The sequence below is a fragment of the Giraffa tippelskirchi genome, chromosome 13 (assembly GCF_054371585.1).
Source record: "Giraffa tippelskirchi isolate mGirTip1 chromosome 13, T2T-mGirTip1v1.2.pri, whole genome shotgun sequence".
In the NCBI taxonomy this organism is placed as follows: Eukaryota; Metazoa; Chordata; class Mammalia; order Artiodactyla; family Giraffidae; genus Giraffa; species Giraffa tippelskirchi.
This window is the reverse complement of record NC_137287.1, coordinates 111,465,905-111,483,117: the sequence shown is the minus strand read 5'-3', so window position 1 is coordinate 111,483,117 and position 17,213 is coordinate 111,465,905. Positions and strand designations below refer to the sequence as shown.

General features: G+C 57.9%; 1 protein-coding gene across 1 annotated transcript in view; it reads right to left on the bottom strand.

Annotated features, from left to right (window-relative positions):
• PLCG1 (phospholipase C gamma 1) overlaps nucleotides 1–11,513 on the bottom strand; it is a 42,108-nt gene extending 30,595 nt beyond the window's left edge. Inside the window, exons 1-2 of the mRNA XM_081556914.1 lie at nucleotides 11,412–11,513; nucleotides 10,622–10,949 (exon numbers count right to left, since the gene is read on the bottom strand). Coding sequence (XP_081413040.1) covers nucleotides 10,622–10,838 — 217 coding nt within the window. The 5' untranslated portion in view covers nucleotides 10,839–10,949; nucleotides 11,412–11,513. The remainder of the gene's footprint in view (nucleotides 1–10,621; nucleotides 10,950–11,411) is intronic.
• Nucleotides 11,514–17,213: the final 5,700 nt, after the last annotated feature.

Here is a 17,213-nt window from a genome sequence, read left to right as displayed (position 1 = left end):
AGAGAAGCTGAGGGCCCAGTAGGGCCAGGTATAGAGAGTGTCCAGGATCTCAGGAGGCCCAGTGAAATGCTTCTCGCGGTCTGTTCAGATCACCTGGAGGAACAGAGTACAGTCCTGGGTGTAAGTCACTTGCCCAGCCTCCTCTTTCCTGACTCTCAGAGCAATTAACACAACTGATCAGACCCTCTCCTGCTGAACTTCTGCTCCTGACTTCTGATTTTCTGCTTCTTGGGCTCCATGACTATACCCACGACACGCTGGCCTTTGTCAAGGCCCAGGTCAAGGGCATTTCCTCTCCTGAAGCTCCACCTGCTCCCCAGTCAGTGTCACGCAGGCCCATAGCTTTCATTGCCAATCACAGATAACTCACAGACACAGCTCTACTCCAGTCCCTGACTGTAAGCTTCAGATCCTTCAAGCCAACTGCCTACTTGCCATCTCTGCCTGTTCACCTCCAAGCCACAGGTGTGTGTTCAGTCGCTCGGCTGTGTCCAACCCTGTGACCCCATGGGCTGTCTGTCCGTGGGATTCTCCAGGCAAGAATACTGGAGTGGGTTGCCGTTTCCTTCTCCAGGAGATCTTCCTGACTCAGGGATCGAACCCACGTCTCCTCTGTCTCCTGCATTGCAGATGGACCCTTTACCACTAACGCCACCTGGGAAGCGCACACCTCAAAGTCAGCCCCTCACCGAAACCAGGCCTCCTGCCACACCTCTTGTCAGTTAACAGCTTCACCTCCAAAGAGGTGCCTAAACTAGACTCTGCAGAATCATTCTTGACATCTTACCTCTCACCATTCTCCAATTTGATCCTAGAATGAGCCCTACTGGCTTTATTTATATTAACAACCATGTTTACCAAAGACCTAGATGAGTGGGAACCATGTGTATCTTCAAGTTCTTTCACTATCTTCTCCACTGGAGCATAAGGTCCTTGACACTGTGAACCAAATGCCCCAGTGCCGAGCAGCCTAGCAGGGAATGGACTGCATTAGAAGAAAGAAAAAATTTAGGGCCTGCCCCCCATCCCCGAAAGGAATCGAGAGGGGCCTCCGGCTAGGGGCTGAAGAGGGGCTATGGTGGGGGCGGGGAATGGCGGAGGCCTTCCCCCATGGAGCTCACTGACCAGTGCTGCTTCCCTGCCTTTCTGGTTTCTGTATTACTGCCAGCACCGGCCCTTCTCTCCATGGGGAGGAATGTGGGGCCAGCCCTTAAATGCCCAACAGGGTCAACCTTGAATGTCCCGGTTGGAGACACTCTGAACAATGGAAAGGGTCATTACGTCGCAGGCCTGCTCACTCAGACACCCACCTCTGCCCACTGACCTGCTCTCCCGGTTCAGACCCGCTGGCCCGGCCTCGCCTCAGGATCGGGCCACTCCCTCTGGGCCACACCAGCCCAAGCCCCGCCACTCGCCTGTCCTCCCTTTGCTTCCCTTTGCTTCCGGGGGAGCCAAGGCCCCTCAAGGTCACACCACACAGGACACTCCCCACTCCAAGGTGAGAGGGAACACCCGCTCCCTGTCTCCCAGGGAAGCCCAGCTCAGATTCTTCCAAATCAACTCCCCCGCTGAGAAGGGTGGCTACCCTGAGACTTCCCCTTCCTGGTTTTAATTCCCTACTTCCACCCTCTTAAGACAGCTCCCACCTCACCTCCCCAGCAGACAGCTGCCTCCCAGCCTCCTGCCCCGGCCTGTAGAGCCTCACCCCTCCAGTGGGGGCCGGCCCTCAGACCGCAGACCTGGACACAGTCAGAGGCAAGCTGGGCGTCCAGTGTTCCCACTGGAGGGGACCCTCTCTGTATCTCACTGCTGGCCTCAAGAGGCCCGAGTGATCCCTGAGAGCAACCTATGCAAGCTGTTCTAACCTCCCTCGTGGGCATGCTCAGAGCTCCAAGAGGGCCACAGTCTCAGCTGGGAGCTGATAGGCGAACACAGGCGTGTTACCCTGTTACTGTGTTAGGGTCAGCACAGGAGAGCTACCACCAAACAGCTGGATGACAAATGGGGGGATGTGGTCTGCAGAGCCCCACAGAGGGTCTTGTCAGCCCTTGCCCCTGGTGCTCCCCAACCTCCCAACCTCCCAGCTGACCTCCTGCCCTGGAGTAGGTGGAGAAGAAGCCTTGGGACCTGTGCCCAGCCCCTCCCCTCCTTCCTAGGGTTAGTCACTCAGGAACCCGGGCCCACACTCTCCGGGCCTGAGGCTGAAGTCACTCATCCCATGGCATTAGAATTCACCCACCACACACCCACAGCCAGAGGCCCAGGATGGTCAATGCCCTACTCCCCCCATGGGCAAGGCCACGCCAAGCACACTGTGAACTGGGGCAGGGGGAGAGGGGGACACCTCTTAAAGCACCACTTCCCTCAGGACATTTCAGCTCAGCCATATCTCCAGGTGTCCAGGAAAACAGGAAGCCAACCCCAACACGCACGGCCCGCCCCTGCTGAGTTAGAATTAGATCTCACACAAACAAGTGGTCAAACGCCGAGGCCCAAGCCCTCACCAGTCTGGTCGGTTGTCAGCCACCAGGGCCTGGAACTTCGGTCAGACCGCTGCTCCTCACTGAGCCCACGCCTTGACCCTCCAGCCAATGCCAGCCTGCCAGCCAGCAGGGGGAGCGACCCACATGGGCAGCCTGACACTGTCTGGAGCCCCAGGCTAAGCCGAGCACTTGGCACAACTGTCTCCTGCCGGCCCGGGGCTCTCATGGTTTTCTGCACGTTCCAGATTGCAAGCTTCCCAGGATCAAGGACTGGGTCACCTCTTTTCCTTGCCTCTCAACCCCAGGCTGCTCGGTGCCAGGCCTGGCTCGGCAAGGGAGATGCCAGTCCTGCAGGAGAAAGCCGTGTCCCGCTTACTCTGCATCCTGAGTCTTGCCGAAGCCAGGGCCACCGGCCAAGTACCCGGAAGGAAGCGCGGAGCCTATATACAAAGCCTACATGTGGGCTATAAAAAGGAGGCCTCCCTGCTTCCCCCAGGACGGCCAGGTTCCTAGGGGGTGACAAGGTGCACCGGGGAGAGCTAGGACTTGTGCTGGGCACTCAGCCACTGCAGCCTCTCAAAGGCGAGCCAAGCGCCGCCTCAAAAGGCACTGGTTGCATGAGGAGAGGGAGCCCATCTAGAGCGGAGACAGGAATGCAAGCGGAGACTCTGAGCCGCACTCCCCCCGAGGCCTCAGCCTCCCCCAAAGCAACCACCTGCAGCATCCGCAGGTCCCCTCCTACGTCCTTCCTGCCCTCCGGGGCCGAGGGCACCGTCTCCAGGCGGCCTTGGGCCCACTCCGTCTGGAGGCCCAGCACACTCAGCCGCGAAGGGCGGCCCTAAAACCCTGGGCCGAGGGCAGGAAGCTGTGGCGGCAGGAGCAGGGGCACGTGTGTTGGGGTGAAGGTGGAGATAAAATCAAGTGAGGGCACAGCTGCAACGCCTCGGAGCCTGAACCCCAAGTTCCCTGTTTCCGAGACCCCGGCGCAGGCTGCCTCTTGACCCCCACGGGCTGCAGTCTACCTGCCACAACTGTGGGGCCACCCTTCCTGCACCCCGTGCTCAGGTGTCAGGAGTTAACTCCTCCCTGGCCTCCTTCTTCAAACCCCCTCGGGCCTCATCTGCCAAGAGGTGTTCCGGCTCTGCACCCGAGGGCTGACCCGGCACCACCAAGAACCCTCTGCACAAATGGGTGCACACGGCCTACAAGGGGGACAGCCAGGCCCCGGCTGCTGTCAGCCACAGGGATGAACACGGCACACTTGCCCCTCCAGACCCACGGAGCCGCCCCGGCCTGTGTCCTCTTGGCGCCCTGACCTCATCGTCATTTTTCCTTCCTGGCCTTGAGAGCCTCAACCCCTGCGTTTACCGTCAGCCTCCAGGGAACCTGGCACATCAGCCAACACCAGCGTCCAGTCAAGGGGGCATAAGCCGTGTCTCACCTGCTCATGTGCTGCACAGGACCAAGAAAGCTTTCTTCGGGGCCTTTTTTTCTTTTAAGGAAAGAGTAATTATGGTGACACGGAAAGCACATGACGCTGGGGATACGGCCTCAGTGAACACATCAGAGGCGGGAGCGACCACGTCCAGCTGGGTGTGCTCCCAACCTGGGGGCTCAGTGTGGGATGAACGCGGGAACACGCGGACGAGGGCACACGCTTCAGCTTGTCGTCGGGTCCTGGAAAGGCCCTTCTCAGGGCACCTCGAGCACGAAGCCCCAGGCTCCCGCTTCCCTGGCAGAGGTTCAGGGAGGCTGTCGTCATAACCCAGGGAGAGCAAGTCAGAGCAAGGCTCTCCGGCTACCCCCACACACAGCAGGGAGAGATCAGACAGCCCCGTCCAGGTAAATAAAAACCCTGCTCCTATACAACACCCACCTGTCACCTGCCCCAGAGTGGAGGAACCAACTGAACACTGCAGAGGGAATCAGGAATTCCAGCTCTGGTCCCAGTACCACCACGAACTCGCTGGGTGACCTTCGCCTGGCGGCCTCGGGTTCCTCCTGTGCAAGGGGGAGCCTGGCATCCCCGCCTCTCTGCGGGAGCTGCAGTGGAGGTCTAACACCCCAGGGATGAGAAAATGCTCCATGAACCCATGCACTACTCAAATATCAATCTTTCTCCTGCCCGTGACCTCTGTGAACAGACTCAGGGAGAGGACAAAGTAGCAAGAAACAGACTCCCAGCCCCTGGCTGGCAGAGGAGCCTCGAGGCCAGTGTGGTGGCAGAAAGACCTGGAGCTCTGTAGTTAGCTATGGTGAAGGCAAAGGAAACCAAGAGCTGTTAAGCACCCACAAGGGCCCCGTGCTGTACTGAGCACTCTCACATACCACCTCTCGCTCTCAGATGGACCTCACCTGACCGTTGTAAACAGACAGCTCTGTGAGGGGGAAATTACTTTTAGAGCTGAAGATCAGTTTCAGGTGCCCTGTATCCAAAGGCACAGAAGAGCTGAGACTCTCACCCAAATCTGACTGATTCTGGACAGCTGCTGGGGCACTCCTCACCCTGGGCTCTGCCTGGAGTCTTATCACCTGTTACCAGGATGCTTTCAAAGACTTCCCCCTGGGGAAGCTCGAGCACTCTCCTCCCCCCAACTTCTCCTGGGACTCCCCTCAAAGTTCCCACCGACTTCTGCAGATCTAAGAGCAGGACTGGCAGTGGGGGAAGTCTCCTCTCCTCTAGGATCAAGCCTTTGCTACAGCAGGCCTCACTTCTTCCCTCCAGCTTTAGCTCTCACTGACCTCTTTGAAGCCACATCAGAGAAAAGGGCAGAGTAGGAAGAGACGCCATGACTTAATAGAAACCAACAAAGATAGTGACGGGACAGGCAAAAGCAGGCCCTAGCACAATGAGGTGCCAGCATTAAAGCCTTTCCTGGAAGTCAGGGGTCTCCCACCAATGGACTCAGATACCATTTATCAGGGCGAAGTTCCCAGAAACAGACCAATCTGATATCTTCATGTGATACCGAAACAGCTGCTCCTAGTCAACTGCCCTGATACCCTGCAAGTGTCAGGGGCGGGAAAGAGCCTTGATGACAAGAGACAAGGGCTAGGTGGCCTCCTGGTCCCCAAATTGAAGTACGTCGCAGCCAGCCCCCTCGATACCACATGCACATTTGCTCCCTTCCACTAAGCGGTCCTCCTGGGCCACTTAATCGTCACCTTCCTCCTCGTCAGGGTTCCCACATGTGAAGCACTTACACGCTACACTCGATGCCAAGCACCTTACACATTCTCACCGAACCCTCACAAAACCCTTATGAGAAAAATGTGGTTGTTACTATCCCTCTTTGAGAGCTGAGAGAAAAAGTCAGATGCTTAAGGTCACAGAGCAAGTGAGCTGCACAGCAGGATTTTAACCCAGGCAGTGAGCGCGCTCAGAGCCCTGGTGCTCGGCCGCTACGGCTCCTCTGCCTCCTGTCTCCAGACGCCGCCCTGCGCCTCCATCACCGCTCACCCGCCTGCCCGCTAAGAGGCGAGGTGTGCCGTGCTCATCGGCTCTCTCCCGCACCGGCCCCCGGCTCCCCTTCCTCAGCCTCTCCCAGACATCCCGCTTCGGCCTCTGGTGACAGCTCTGCTACAGGACAGAGCACAACCCACAAGGCTCAGCACACCACGGCCCTCCCTACGCTGCCCCCACTCCCACCCTGTGCAGCGGTCCTCAGGGCCTCACCCAGGGCACAGGCAAGGTCCTCAACTACCCAGGCCCGTTCACCAGCCACCTCCCCCGTGAAGCCCTCCTGGCTCTCTCCTCCAGACCCCCAGCTTGCTGGGCAGAGCTCTTTCCTCTGCACACAGGAAGCTCTGGGCGTGTTCCTGGACCTTTATTATGGTACGGAACACGCGGGGTTATAATTACACGTCCCCAAACCTGCCTCTTTCAAGAGTCTGGGAGTTCCTCAACGGCACAGTCCAGGTCTTGTTCATCTTTTGAATTCTCAGTGCCTAGCACTGCGCAAACAGGAGGTGTTCACACAATATCTATTGAGCAAGCAAATGCCCCTCGTTCCAAGGGGCGACCCAAAACAAGCCAGCGGCCAAGCTCTCTGATGACTCCAGCCTGTGTGTTTGTGTAGTATGTGTGGGCCCCGGCACACACACAGGGGAGAAGCTGGAGGTGCTGGGGGGTCCCTGGTGTGGTGTGCTCAGCTCTCCCAGGCACAGCAAACCCCGTCCCTACATTCACAGGAAAGACAAAGCCCCAGCTGCACAGGGGGCCTGGCCGGGCTGGCCTGGAAACCCACACATCAGGGCAAGCTGGGGGGAGCTGAGGAAACACTGAGAGCTCTGACTTCCCCTGGAAAAACTATAGTCAGACAGGAAATACACAGGCGAGGACGGTGAGCTGTGGAGATCCGGACACGTGCTCTTACCCCTCTCCCATGGGGACCAACCCGGCAGCACTAGGAAAATCCCCGACGACACAGGCCCGCCCGTCCTGGCCCAGCCTTCAGAGCTGGCCCTGGGGTCTGTCTCCTCCACCGTCTGGTCTGACAGCCACAGGGGTCAGGCCTCAGACTGCAGGTCCCAACGTCACCTCCCCCATGAGCCTGACTGCCTTGTCCGGGGAGTTTGCTTTCTTCTGCCACCCTCCTACCCCCGGCATCAAAGGGAGCAGGAACTGTCACCGTCATTGTCCTCTTCAGTTTCCCTGAAGGCAAGGGCCTATTTTGATTCACCACCTAAGGAAGCCTGGTGTCTACAAGGGTATCGATTGCAGAAACAAAGATGAAAACCTGGAGCTGCAATTCCCCAGACATGCTGGCCCCCTGTGCAGTCACCACCAGAGCCACTGTGCCCACAGCGACCCCTGACTGAACATGTCAACCCGGAAGGCACCAGAAGTGCGGAGCCATGGCTGAGAAAGGCCGGGGCCCTCCATCAGGTCCAGTCTGAACAGGAAGGTTTCCCTTCAGAGGAGCGATGAGGACCCCAGGGATGGGGCCTGAGGCCACTCAGAGCACAAGCCCAGGGCGCAGGGCGCCCTTGGGACTGGCCGGCCAGCACCTGCCGGGAGGGCTGGGTCCCACCAAGGCGGTCACATGGCCGCACAGTGCACTCCCTGCATTTCCATTTCCTCCTCTGTAAAGTGGGGCAGCACTCCAGACCACCCCCTGGGGCCCTTTAGCGGACCTGCCAAGAAAACATGATGACAAGTCTCTGTAGCACTCAGCAGGAAGTCTATAATTGCTTTGTACTCGTTTATGTCAGTATCTGTAACACAAAAAGCCAAACATCGACCTGGTTCCTGTCCCTGGTTCCTGTCGCACCACCGTGACAACCAGCACCAACCCCACCCCTTTTAAGCCAAACTCCCACCCGCGAAGTGAGCACCTGCCGGCCACACTTCACAAGTGGAGGATAAAGTGAGAGGGCACAGAGTCAGGCCAGAACGAGGCCCTCTCCGTGAGCGCCGTACACTTTCACCAAACCCCATCTCACTGCAGGGCCACGAATACCGAGAGTCCCACAAGTGTCTCTCTCTTTGGCCATGTTACAGACACTGCGTGGTACCCTGGCAGGGTCAGCAGGAAAAGGCCAGGCATCTGAGGCACCTGGGCAAGAGGCCAGGTGGCAAGGGGCCCTGCTGGCACTCCAAACTTCCTCAGAACCTACAGAGGCGGCTGCAGGGATCAGAACCCAACGAGGTGCACCCACAAACGGGCGGCAGTGGGGCAGCTTCAGCGGAAGGCTCCGTCAGCAAGTTCAGAACTGCACACGAACGTCCACCAGGCTTCTCACCCAGACTCCTTCACTCCTGGGCTCCAATTTATCAATGGGCCAGGGCCCCTTCTACATCCTCTGCCCAGGCTCCAGGCCTCTCAAATCCCAGCTCACTGATGAGGTCACTGAATCTGCAACACTCTGACGGACCCACCCGCAGGGGCTGGGGTTATCAGGTCCTTGGCATTCCTGCCTACAGCCCCCAAGACTTGAGGCCTGGTGGACTAGCCCCCTGCCTCTCCATGTCCCTTCCTTCTGTACAGGCCCCAACTTACAAACGAGAGAACCACCCACCCAGGGGACAGATGCGCAAGTCTCCTCCAGACAACGCCAGACCTTGCTCTACACGGTAGGGGGGTGACTAGTAGTCGGGTCGAGGCAAAACAAAACCATTTCCTCCCTTTTCCGGGTAGTGATCTCAGTGAAATGTGAGCTGGGTCCCCGTGCTCCTCCCTTCCTGCGCCCTCACCCTTTCGTGCAGCCATACAGTCCCAGTCCAAGGGGGGCCGTCATAGTCTTATTACCATTGTCATGAATAACAGCTTACATTTATTAAACATTTAGAATGTGTCAGGCGGCATAGCAGTTGAAGGCAAGGTTGGATTTAAAGCCCACGTATATTGTTTTACATTAATTTTGTCATTTAGCTCCCCTAGAATAACCTCATTTGGTGGAGATATTACTCCCACTTCATAGATGGTGACACTAAGGCTCAGAGAAGTAGCTGGCTTGGGGGTGATACACAACTAATACATACGGGCTTCAAACCCAACCCTGTTTTCAACCGCTGGGCTGCACTTCAACTGCCTGCTGGTCCCGTGCACGGTGTGAAACGCAGCCTCTTAGCCAGGAAAAGTCTACCTGGGAACCTCAGCCAGCCGCTACCAATTCAGGAGAGCCCCGGGAGCCCACAGACACATGGAAGGGCCCGTGCCTGGAGTCTGATGCCGGGGTGATGTCCCTCCAGCCCTCTGCAGGGTCTGTCCTTCCTCCACTCTGGAATCCAGTCTCTCAAATCATCTAACATTTTCTCCCGCTGGCTGCCAGGGCCCGAGGTGGGGTGGCCCACGGAGGAAGGCAGCTATCATGTGGAAGTTCAGCAGCTGTGTGAGATCTGGAGTGTGAGGCTGAGGGTGGCTGTCTCACCACAAGACCTTCCTTCCTCCCAGTCTCCTCAGTCATCTACACGCAGGTACGTGATACCCAAGGTCTGGAAGACCTTCTCTTGGGGGCTGTCACTTCCTGAACCCTCTTCCTCTACACAGTCCTAATTCTGAGCCTGGCTCTAACTCCAGTCTGGGGGCGGGGGGTGGGAGGGTTGCAGGAAGCAACCCACAGCCTGGGGTTGCAGACACATCATCTCACACTTGGAGGTGGGAGAATGGAGGGCAGAGCCGGGGGGCCCATCTGGCCACAGCACAGGCACGCACTCAGTGGAATCACTCTCTGAAGGATCTGGGGTTTTTCAAAATCCCCCAACTCTCTCTTTCACAGAAGCAGCCAAGGTCAGGTCTGGGACAGCAAAGAGGCAGGAAATAGTAGCCGCTCCTGACTCCCTCCAGCCACAGGACGCAGGACACAAAGGGCTGGACCCCAATTTGGCTGCGTCCTCTTTAAGAGTACCTGACACGAAGCAGTGAGGCTGGCCTTTCTGGGGCCAAGCTCTGGAGAATGTGCTTCCAAAGGACAGGGGAAGCCTGGCCCCTTTCCCTGCCCTGGCTTTGGGAGTCTGCCCACGCACACAGACCTCCAAAATTCAGCTTCAGGACAAAAGAAGCGGCGGGAAAAACATCCACTGCCTCCTCTCGGGCTTTTCCAAACCAAACAAGACCACCTTCCTCCCTGGTCCCAAGAGAGAGATGAGTAGGCCCGGCTCCGCTCCAAAACCAGCCCTACGCCAACATCTGCCTAAGTTCTACTTGGGGAACCCAAGGGTTCTTTTGTAAGTAGGAGCCCGGCCGGGAGGCCCAGAGGTGCACCAGACTGCTCTTTTTAGAAAAACGGTGCATCTGGCCTGGCCTCCGGTTCCGGGGCTGCGGGGCGGGGGAGGACGCTGCCTCGGCTCTCCTCGCCTCGGCCGACACCGCTCCCGGGGTGTGGGGGGACCCGACGCCGGCCCCGCCGGTCTCCAACTCGCTAGGATTTTTAGGCCTCTGGGCAAAGCGCCTAGAACACTCCCCCCCTTGCTGGGGGAGGGGGTGTCCTGTCTGGTGACTGAGGACCCGGATGCCCCCCGCCCCTGGTGACCACCATGGACGAGGCGGGGGCGGGGCCCGAAAGTTTGCCCGAGTCTCTTCAGCGGCGGCCCCCGGGCGCGCGCGAGCCTGGGCGCAGACCCCGCGCCGCCCTAGAGCGCGCGGGTGCGCGCGGCGGGCCCGAGGAGCCGGGGCTGTGAGGGGGGGCGCACTTACTGGCCCCCTCGATCTTGTCAGCGCCTCGGCTCCACGTGATCTGCCGCGTCTCCAGCTTGACCTGGAAGGTCTTCCGCTCGGGCCGCTGCGACTTCTTGGAGTAGAACAAAGTCATGACGGTGCCCACCTCGAGGCTGCGGCAGAGGTGCAGCACCTCGGCGTCCGAGGGCGCGCCGGGCCCGCAGCCGTTGGCGCAGGGGGACGCGGCGCCCGCCATGGCTTGGGTGCCGGGGGCGGCGGCGGCGCAGGCCCGGCGGGAGCGAGCTGGCGGCGGCGGCGGCGGCGGCGGCGCAGGCGGCGGGCGAGCGGACCCCGGCGGCGGCGGCTCCTGCGGGCGGAGACGGGGCGGAGCCTGAGCGGGGGCGGGGCGGCCCTGCAGGCCCCGCCCCGGCCCCGCGCCGGGAACAAAGGCGCCCGCGCGCCCGTGGGGAAGACCCCCGCCCGCCGCGCCTGCGCCCCGCGACCCCCCGGGCAGGCCCCGCGTCGGGGCGCGCGCACCCGCGCGCACCGCCCGCGGTCCGCCAGCCGGGCCCTCGGCCCCGCGCGGCCTCCTCGCGCCGCCCCGGACACAGCCCGGCTGCCACGGCCGGTCCCGTCACGCGCGGCAGCCTCGCGCCGGCCCGGCCGTCTGTCGCGCGTGCACAGGCGGCTGCCCAGCCCACCGTCCCGCACAGGCCCGGCCGCGGCGGCTCCTTCCAAAGCCCGCTCGCGGGGCGCCGCACGCGAGGCCACCGGGAGGAGAAGTGCAGGTCCGGGGCGCCCCCCGGGGCCCGCCGGCCAAACGCGGTACCTGGGAGGGCTGCCCGGCGGAGGGAACCAGGCCAGGCCGGGCCGCCTCACACCGGCGGCGGCGGCGGCGGCAGCGGTGGAGGAGGCGGGTCCTCCGCGCGCCCTCTCCGGGGCGGGGGCGCGGCCACCCGGTGATTGGTCGTCAGGCTCTGACGGACAGCCGCCTTGTCCCGCCTCTTCCCCCCCTCCCTTCCCCCGGCAGCCCGGGGACTGACCCGCCGGCAGCGCCTGCGACCGTCGGACCCACGATCTTCCCGGCCCTGCGGCCAAAGTGGCCTCGTGGATGTTGGGGGGGGGGAGGAGTCCCGTTATTCGGAGTAGTCCACAAGCCTGAGCATCCCCTGCGAGCCCTCCAGCGGTCTTCGCCTGGCCATGCCCTCCGCACCCCCACGCCGCGAGCCTCCACGCGACGAGGACGCGGGCTCAGGCCCTATGGCATCGCACCGTTCCTGCAGATGCTCTCCAGAGCTTTGGTTTCCCCGGGCCTACTCCATCCTTGTTTTCCTCCTCGGTCTCTGGCCGCTGCCATTCGACAGCAGCTTCTCGTCCTCTGGGGTGGGTCTTGAGTCAGTTCCCAAGGCGGCCTGACCCTTCCCTCGCCGTCACTGCCCCCCGCCCCCGGCCAAATTCAGGCACCCGAGCGTCGAGGCTGTATCCCCCCTGCATCCCGTTACCTGTTCCACGTCCTCACGTAGCACAGACATCTCACGTCTCTCCTCAAATTGCTTCTCCCATGGTCTTCAGTTTCTCAGAACATGTCTCTGGTAAGGTGCTCCGGCTAAAACCGTTGGAGACAGCCTTGGTTCCTCTCTCTGCCTCAACCCCATAGCACTCCATCAAGTCCCATTCCCTCTGCCTTCCCATCTCTCCACTCCGCCCACAACCTCAAGGCCCATCTTCTCTCATCCAGACTATTTACGCTCCTTGCTTTTGCCTGCATGTATTCTCTATGCTCTAGTTTTTTGTTTTTTAAATTTGGCTGTACCGGGTCCTAGTTGCAGCATGCAGGATCTTTTAGTTGGGGGTTGCAGGATCTAGTTCCCTGACCAGGGATCGAACCCAGGCCCCCTGTGTTGGGAGTGCAGTCTTATCCATTGGACCACCGGGGAAGCCCCTATGCTCTGGTCTTCAAAATGAAATTAAATCCCGACTCCCTACCTCCAGGCTCAAATCATCCAGAACTTCCCCATGGCACACAAAATCCCCTACCTGGCCCAGCAGGTCCGGCATGGTCTGGCCCCTTTCTTTCCCACTTCATCTCTCACCACCTCCCTTTCATTCCATTCTCCAGGCACAAGGTCTTTTGGTGGTTATTCGATTAATTTGTACTCTTTGTGTTGCTGCAGCCACTCCCTAGACGCACCTCTGGCAGTCTAATTGCCCGGTCACAGAACACCGCCCAAACTAAAGACACCTTCAGTCACAATAGAGCCTGTCTGACAGATGTTGAGCCAGACAAAGCAGGACAACGTACTGCATTTCAGAGGTAAGAGGCCCAGCAGGGCACCAGCTGATGCTCGAGAAAGATCCAAGGACGTCCATGGTGGTCCAGTGGTTAAGACGCCATGCTTCCAATGCAGGAGGCAGAGATTTGATCCCTGGTTCGGGGATCACATGCCACGTGCTGTTTTGTTTAATCACTAAGTCATATACAATTCTTTGCGACCCCCAAAAAATGATAAAAAAAAATTTAGGGAAAGATCCAAGCATCCAGGAATGTGTGAGTACGTATACAAGAGTATGTGCTCAGGCAGGCCACCCAGCTGGGTGATGACTAATGTCTGGGGACTGCCTTTGACTTGTCTTGCTGTAGTGACAGCGTGTGTGTGTGTGTGTGTGTGTGTGTGTTGCTCCCCTCAAGTGCAGCCCCCAAGGAGCTGAGAATTCAGCCTGAAGTTGAGGCAGCCGTTCGTGCTAGTTGGCTGTGGTCACCCAAAGGGAGGTGGAGTGGCTGAGATGGACTGCCACCTAGTGATGGACCTTTAAAGTAGGAGGGAGGGAGTGGAAGTTGACCTAATGCCCAGCCCAGCGTTACAAGGGTTACAACATGTGGTCACACCTGATCCTTCTAATTACTCTAGTCAGGGATTATTGTTCCCAGTTTACTGATGAGAAACTGAGATTCAGAGAAATTCTATGGCTCACCCCAAGGCCACATAATTAACCAGGGAGGATTTGAACCCAGTCTATCTGACACCATGCTTTTTCTTCCTTGCAGGAGAGCCCCTGGCTTCAGTAGGTGCCGGTGGACAGTGGGCACATAGGCTAGCTGTCTACTCAGCAAGGGTGGGGAGAGGCCCTTGGCATGGCTGGCCCTGGGCACAGGAAGCGTGAGTGCAGAACTTGAGTGCTCACAGTGTGTGGCTTGGGCTTGCTGGGGCTTGATATGGTGCTTGTCCCTGTCTGCAGCCTTGAGCTTCCCTGTGCTCAGGGTCAGTGCCATGAGTCAGGAGAACAAGAGAAACTCAGCACTAGGCCCCCAGGAATTCACAGATTTAAGACACGTAAGCACTGTGTTGTGTTGTGTTGTGTAGGGACAATTGTGATGGAGGTTATGGAGGGAAAAAACAGAGAGCTATGAGCCAAAACATTAGGGAGACCTGCTTCAGATCTCGTAGACAAGGAAGACCTCTGCAGGACTCAGCAGAGGCTGGAAGGATGTGAGGGGATGGCTGGCTGTATTATTAGGGGTGAATTGGAGGAAAGTCCTTTTTAGACAAGGTAACAGCATATACAAAAGCCCTGAGGCCAGAAAGAGCTTAGTTATGTTTAGGAATGGAAAGAAGGCTAGAATTTACTGAGAGGGAGCACGGAGAGGGGAGGGGGAGTGGGGGGGGTTGGTGAGGCCAGGAAGACAGGTGGGGGGCTCGCTGGGCCCCTCCCTGCTCATCTGATCTTATTCGTTTTCCCAGGAGGCCTCCTAAGTGCTGTCGCCCTCACAACTTGGTGGGCGGTGATGCTTTTTAAAAATCTCCATTTTCTGAGAGCTTCCCGACATGTAGCCTGGGCTTCCTGGCTTCTGCTTTTTGCCTCTGGGGCCGGGCCTCCAGGGGCTCCAGCAATCCCCGCCAACAGGAGCTCATGTTTGCAGCCTGCTGCCAGGCCCTCAATCAGGACACAGGGCCCCATTTCCTCCTGGGACTTCTGAGCCAGCACCCCAGGCCTCAGGTGCCTGCCTCCACCCAAGGAGACTCAGGAAAAGCAGGGCGAGCCGAGGGTGTGACTGGTATGGGCTTCCCCCAGCTCGGCATATATATATGGGGACGTGGGTGTTACTGGCAGTGCCTGCAGCTGCGCTGGCTGGGAGGCGCAGCCCAGCACCCACACCGGGCACACGCCCATGACATCACCCAGGCTCGCCTCGCTCGAGCCTATTTCTGTCAACACTCATGCTTCAGCATGCTCCGACGACATCAATACCTGTCCCTGGAGTAGGGGGGGAGGTGCAGCCCCAGCCCAGCTGCCCCTCTGGCTGTGAGCCTGACCCCACAGATGTTTACTTACCAAACACTTAGAGCATCACTTGACGTATAGTAAGCCCCGTAGAACTGCTTTACCCCCGGTGACTCATTTACTTTTCATGACAGCCCTGAGATAAGTACTTTTTTTTTTTTGAACAACTTATTTATTTATTTATGGCCGGGCTGGGTCTTCATTGTTGCACGCAAACTTTCTCTAGTTGCGGAGTACAGGGGTTACTCTCTAGCTGCAGTGCGCGGACTTCTCATCGCGGTGGCTTCTCTCATTGTCCTGCATCGGCTCTAGCACTTGCGCTCAGTAGGTGCAGCGCACGGGCTTAGTTGCCCTGCGGCATGTGGAATCTTCCTGGACCAGGGACTGAACCTGTGTTCCCTGCATTGGCAGGCGGGTTCTTAACCACTAGACCACCGGGGAAGTCGGAGATAAGTACTCTATTATCCTCATTTTACAGAAGGAAAAACTGAGGCCCAGAGAAATTAAGCTAAGAGGCGGCAGAGATGGGATTCAGGCCCATCCAGAGTCCACGCTACGTTGCCTTCCACCTAGGTATGAACATTTCACTATTTTCTTACCCCTTCTGTAACACCCATACCTGATGTGTTTTCTATTTTTAGTTGTTTGGTTACATCTTGTTCCAGGTTGGGTTCTCTGGGAAGCCTCTGTGACAGAGGTTAGTGTGCAGGGTGTTTTTTCAGGACGCATCCTTGGGATCAGCACTGTGGAAGGGAGGGAAGGAATCGGGAGAGGGCACTGGGAGAAGCTGAGCTGTGATGCAGGTCTGGTGGCAGCCTCAGCCTGCCTCCAGGGAGCTCTATTGCAGTCCCTCCACCAGCCACTGAATGTGGCCTGTCCTGGGCCGAGTGCAGCCTCAGATGTTTGCAACCCCGGTGGTCTTAGGGGGCTGATGGTCTCCTAGCAACAAGTGCTCCCTCAAAGGGGAATCTCAGTGGCACAGCCCTGTGCCTGCCACAGCTGTCTTCTTTCTCAGTCTTAAGTACTCCGAGCATTTCCTAAGAAATCAAAAATATGGTACCATAAAAATGGGATATGCTATTATCTGAAGGAGGAATGTAATTCGGTGAATATGGGTTAGCACGGCTGTGGTGATTGAAAATCAAATGTGGCTGTGCTTCCTGGTAGCCAAAGCAGAAACTTCATATTCTGATAACTGATTCCTTGGGGGAGAAAGATTTTCCTGGGGTTAAATGATAAGGGAAGTTTCTCAAGGGGACACTTACTTGATTGAAACAGTAGAGAATGTTCTCAGCAGATTAACAACCAATCCCCACCCAGTTTTCGTTTTTCCCTGTAATGACCTTGAGTGACTATAGAAGGTATAAAAGTAAAATGCAACTCCTACCACCACAGTTGAAGGTGTGTGTGTTAGTTGCTCAGTTGTGTCCGAATCTTTGCAACCCCATGGACTGTAGCCCACCAGGCTTTTCTGTCCATGGAATTCTTCAGGCAAGAATACTGGAGTGGATTGCCATTCCCTTCTCCAGAGGAACTTCCCAACCCAGGGTTCAAACCCTGGTCTCCTGCATCGCAGGCAGATTCTTTACTGTTTGAGCTACAGGGAAGTCTTACAGTTGAAGGTAGGCAGCTTTATATACTTGCAGTGTCTAATTTAATCCACATATGAAACTTTATCCTTCTTTTTTAAACTTTTCTCTAATTTTTACTTAGTAGTATCTTATGTTAGGTGGCTGACCAGCCCTTCTCATGGGTTTCAGTTAGCCAGCCTGCACCTGGTGCTTAGTAGGTACTCACCTTGGTGCACCTTGAACTCCATTCCACAACCTCTCGTCTTGGCTGTTAAGCTTTGGTCCCCAGTACCCATCCATGGGTCCACCTTGGTCACCTGGCCTCACACTTTTTAGGTCTCATCCTCCTGCACATCCGCGATATACTCTCAGCCCCTCAAGAGCCTCCTGTTTTCTGTTACTCAAGGGGAAACCAGGCCAGGACTCTGTGCTCTCTGCAGAGCCTGCTTCCCCCTACTGATAGCCCCTCCTGCGGGACCCAGATGTTGAGGCAGGAGAGCTGGACTCCAGGGACACTGTAATTGCCTCTCTGCAGGCAGAGAAGGGGAGCGCCCTTGCTAGCCGCTGTGGCCCTGGCCAGGTAGACCCACTATTTTTCCACCTTTTCTGCCCTTCTTCCAGTAAACATTCCTGATGCCACCTCTATAGCAGTGAGACAGCAGAAGGAATCAGACCAAGTTCCCACTCCAGGAGGGGAGAGAGAAATGCCAACAGACGTTTGTCAGCAGAAGACATTTCAGTGTGATAAGGGCCCCTGGAGCACTGGGGAGGGACAGCTG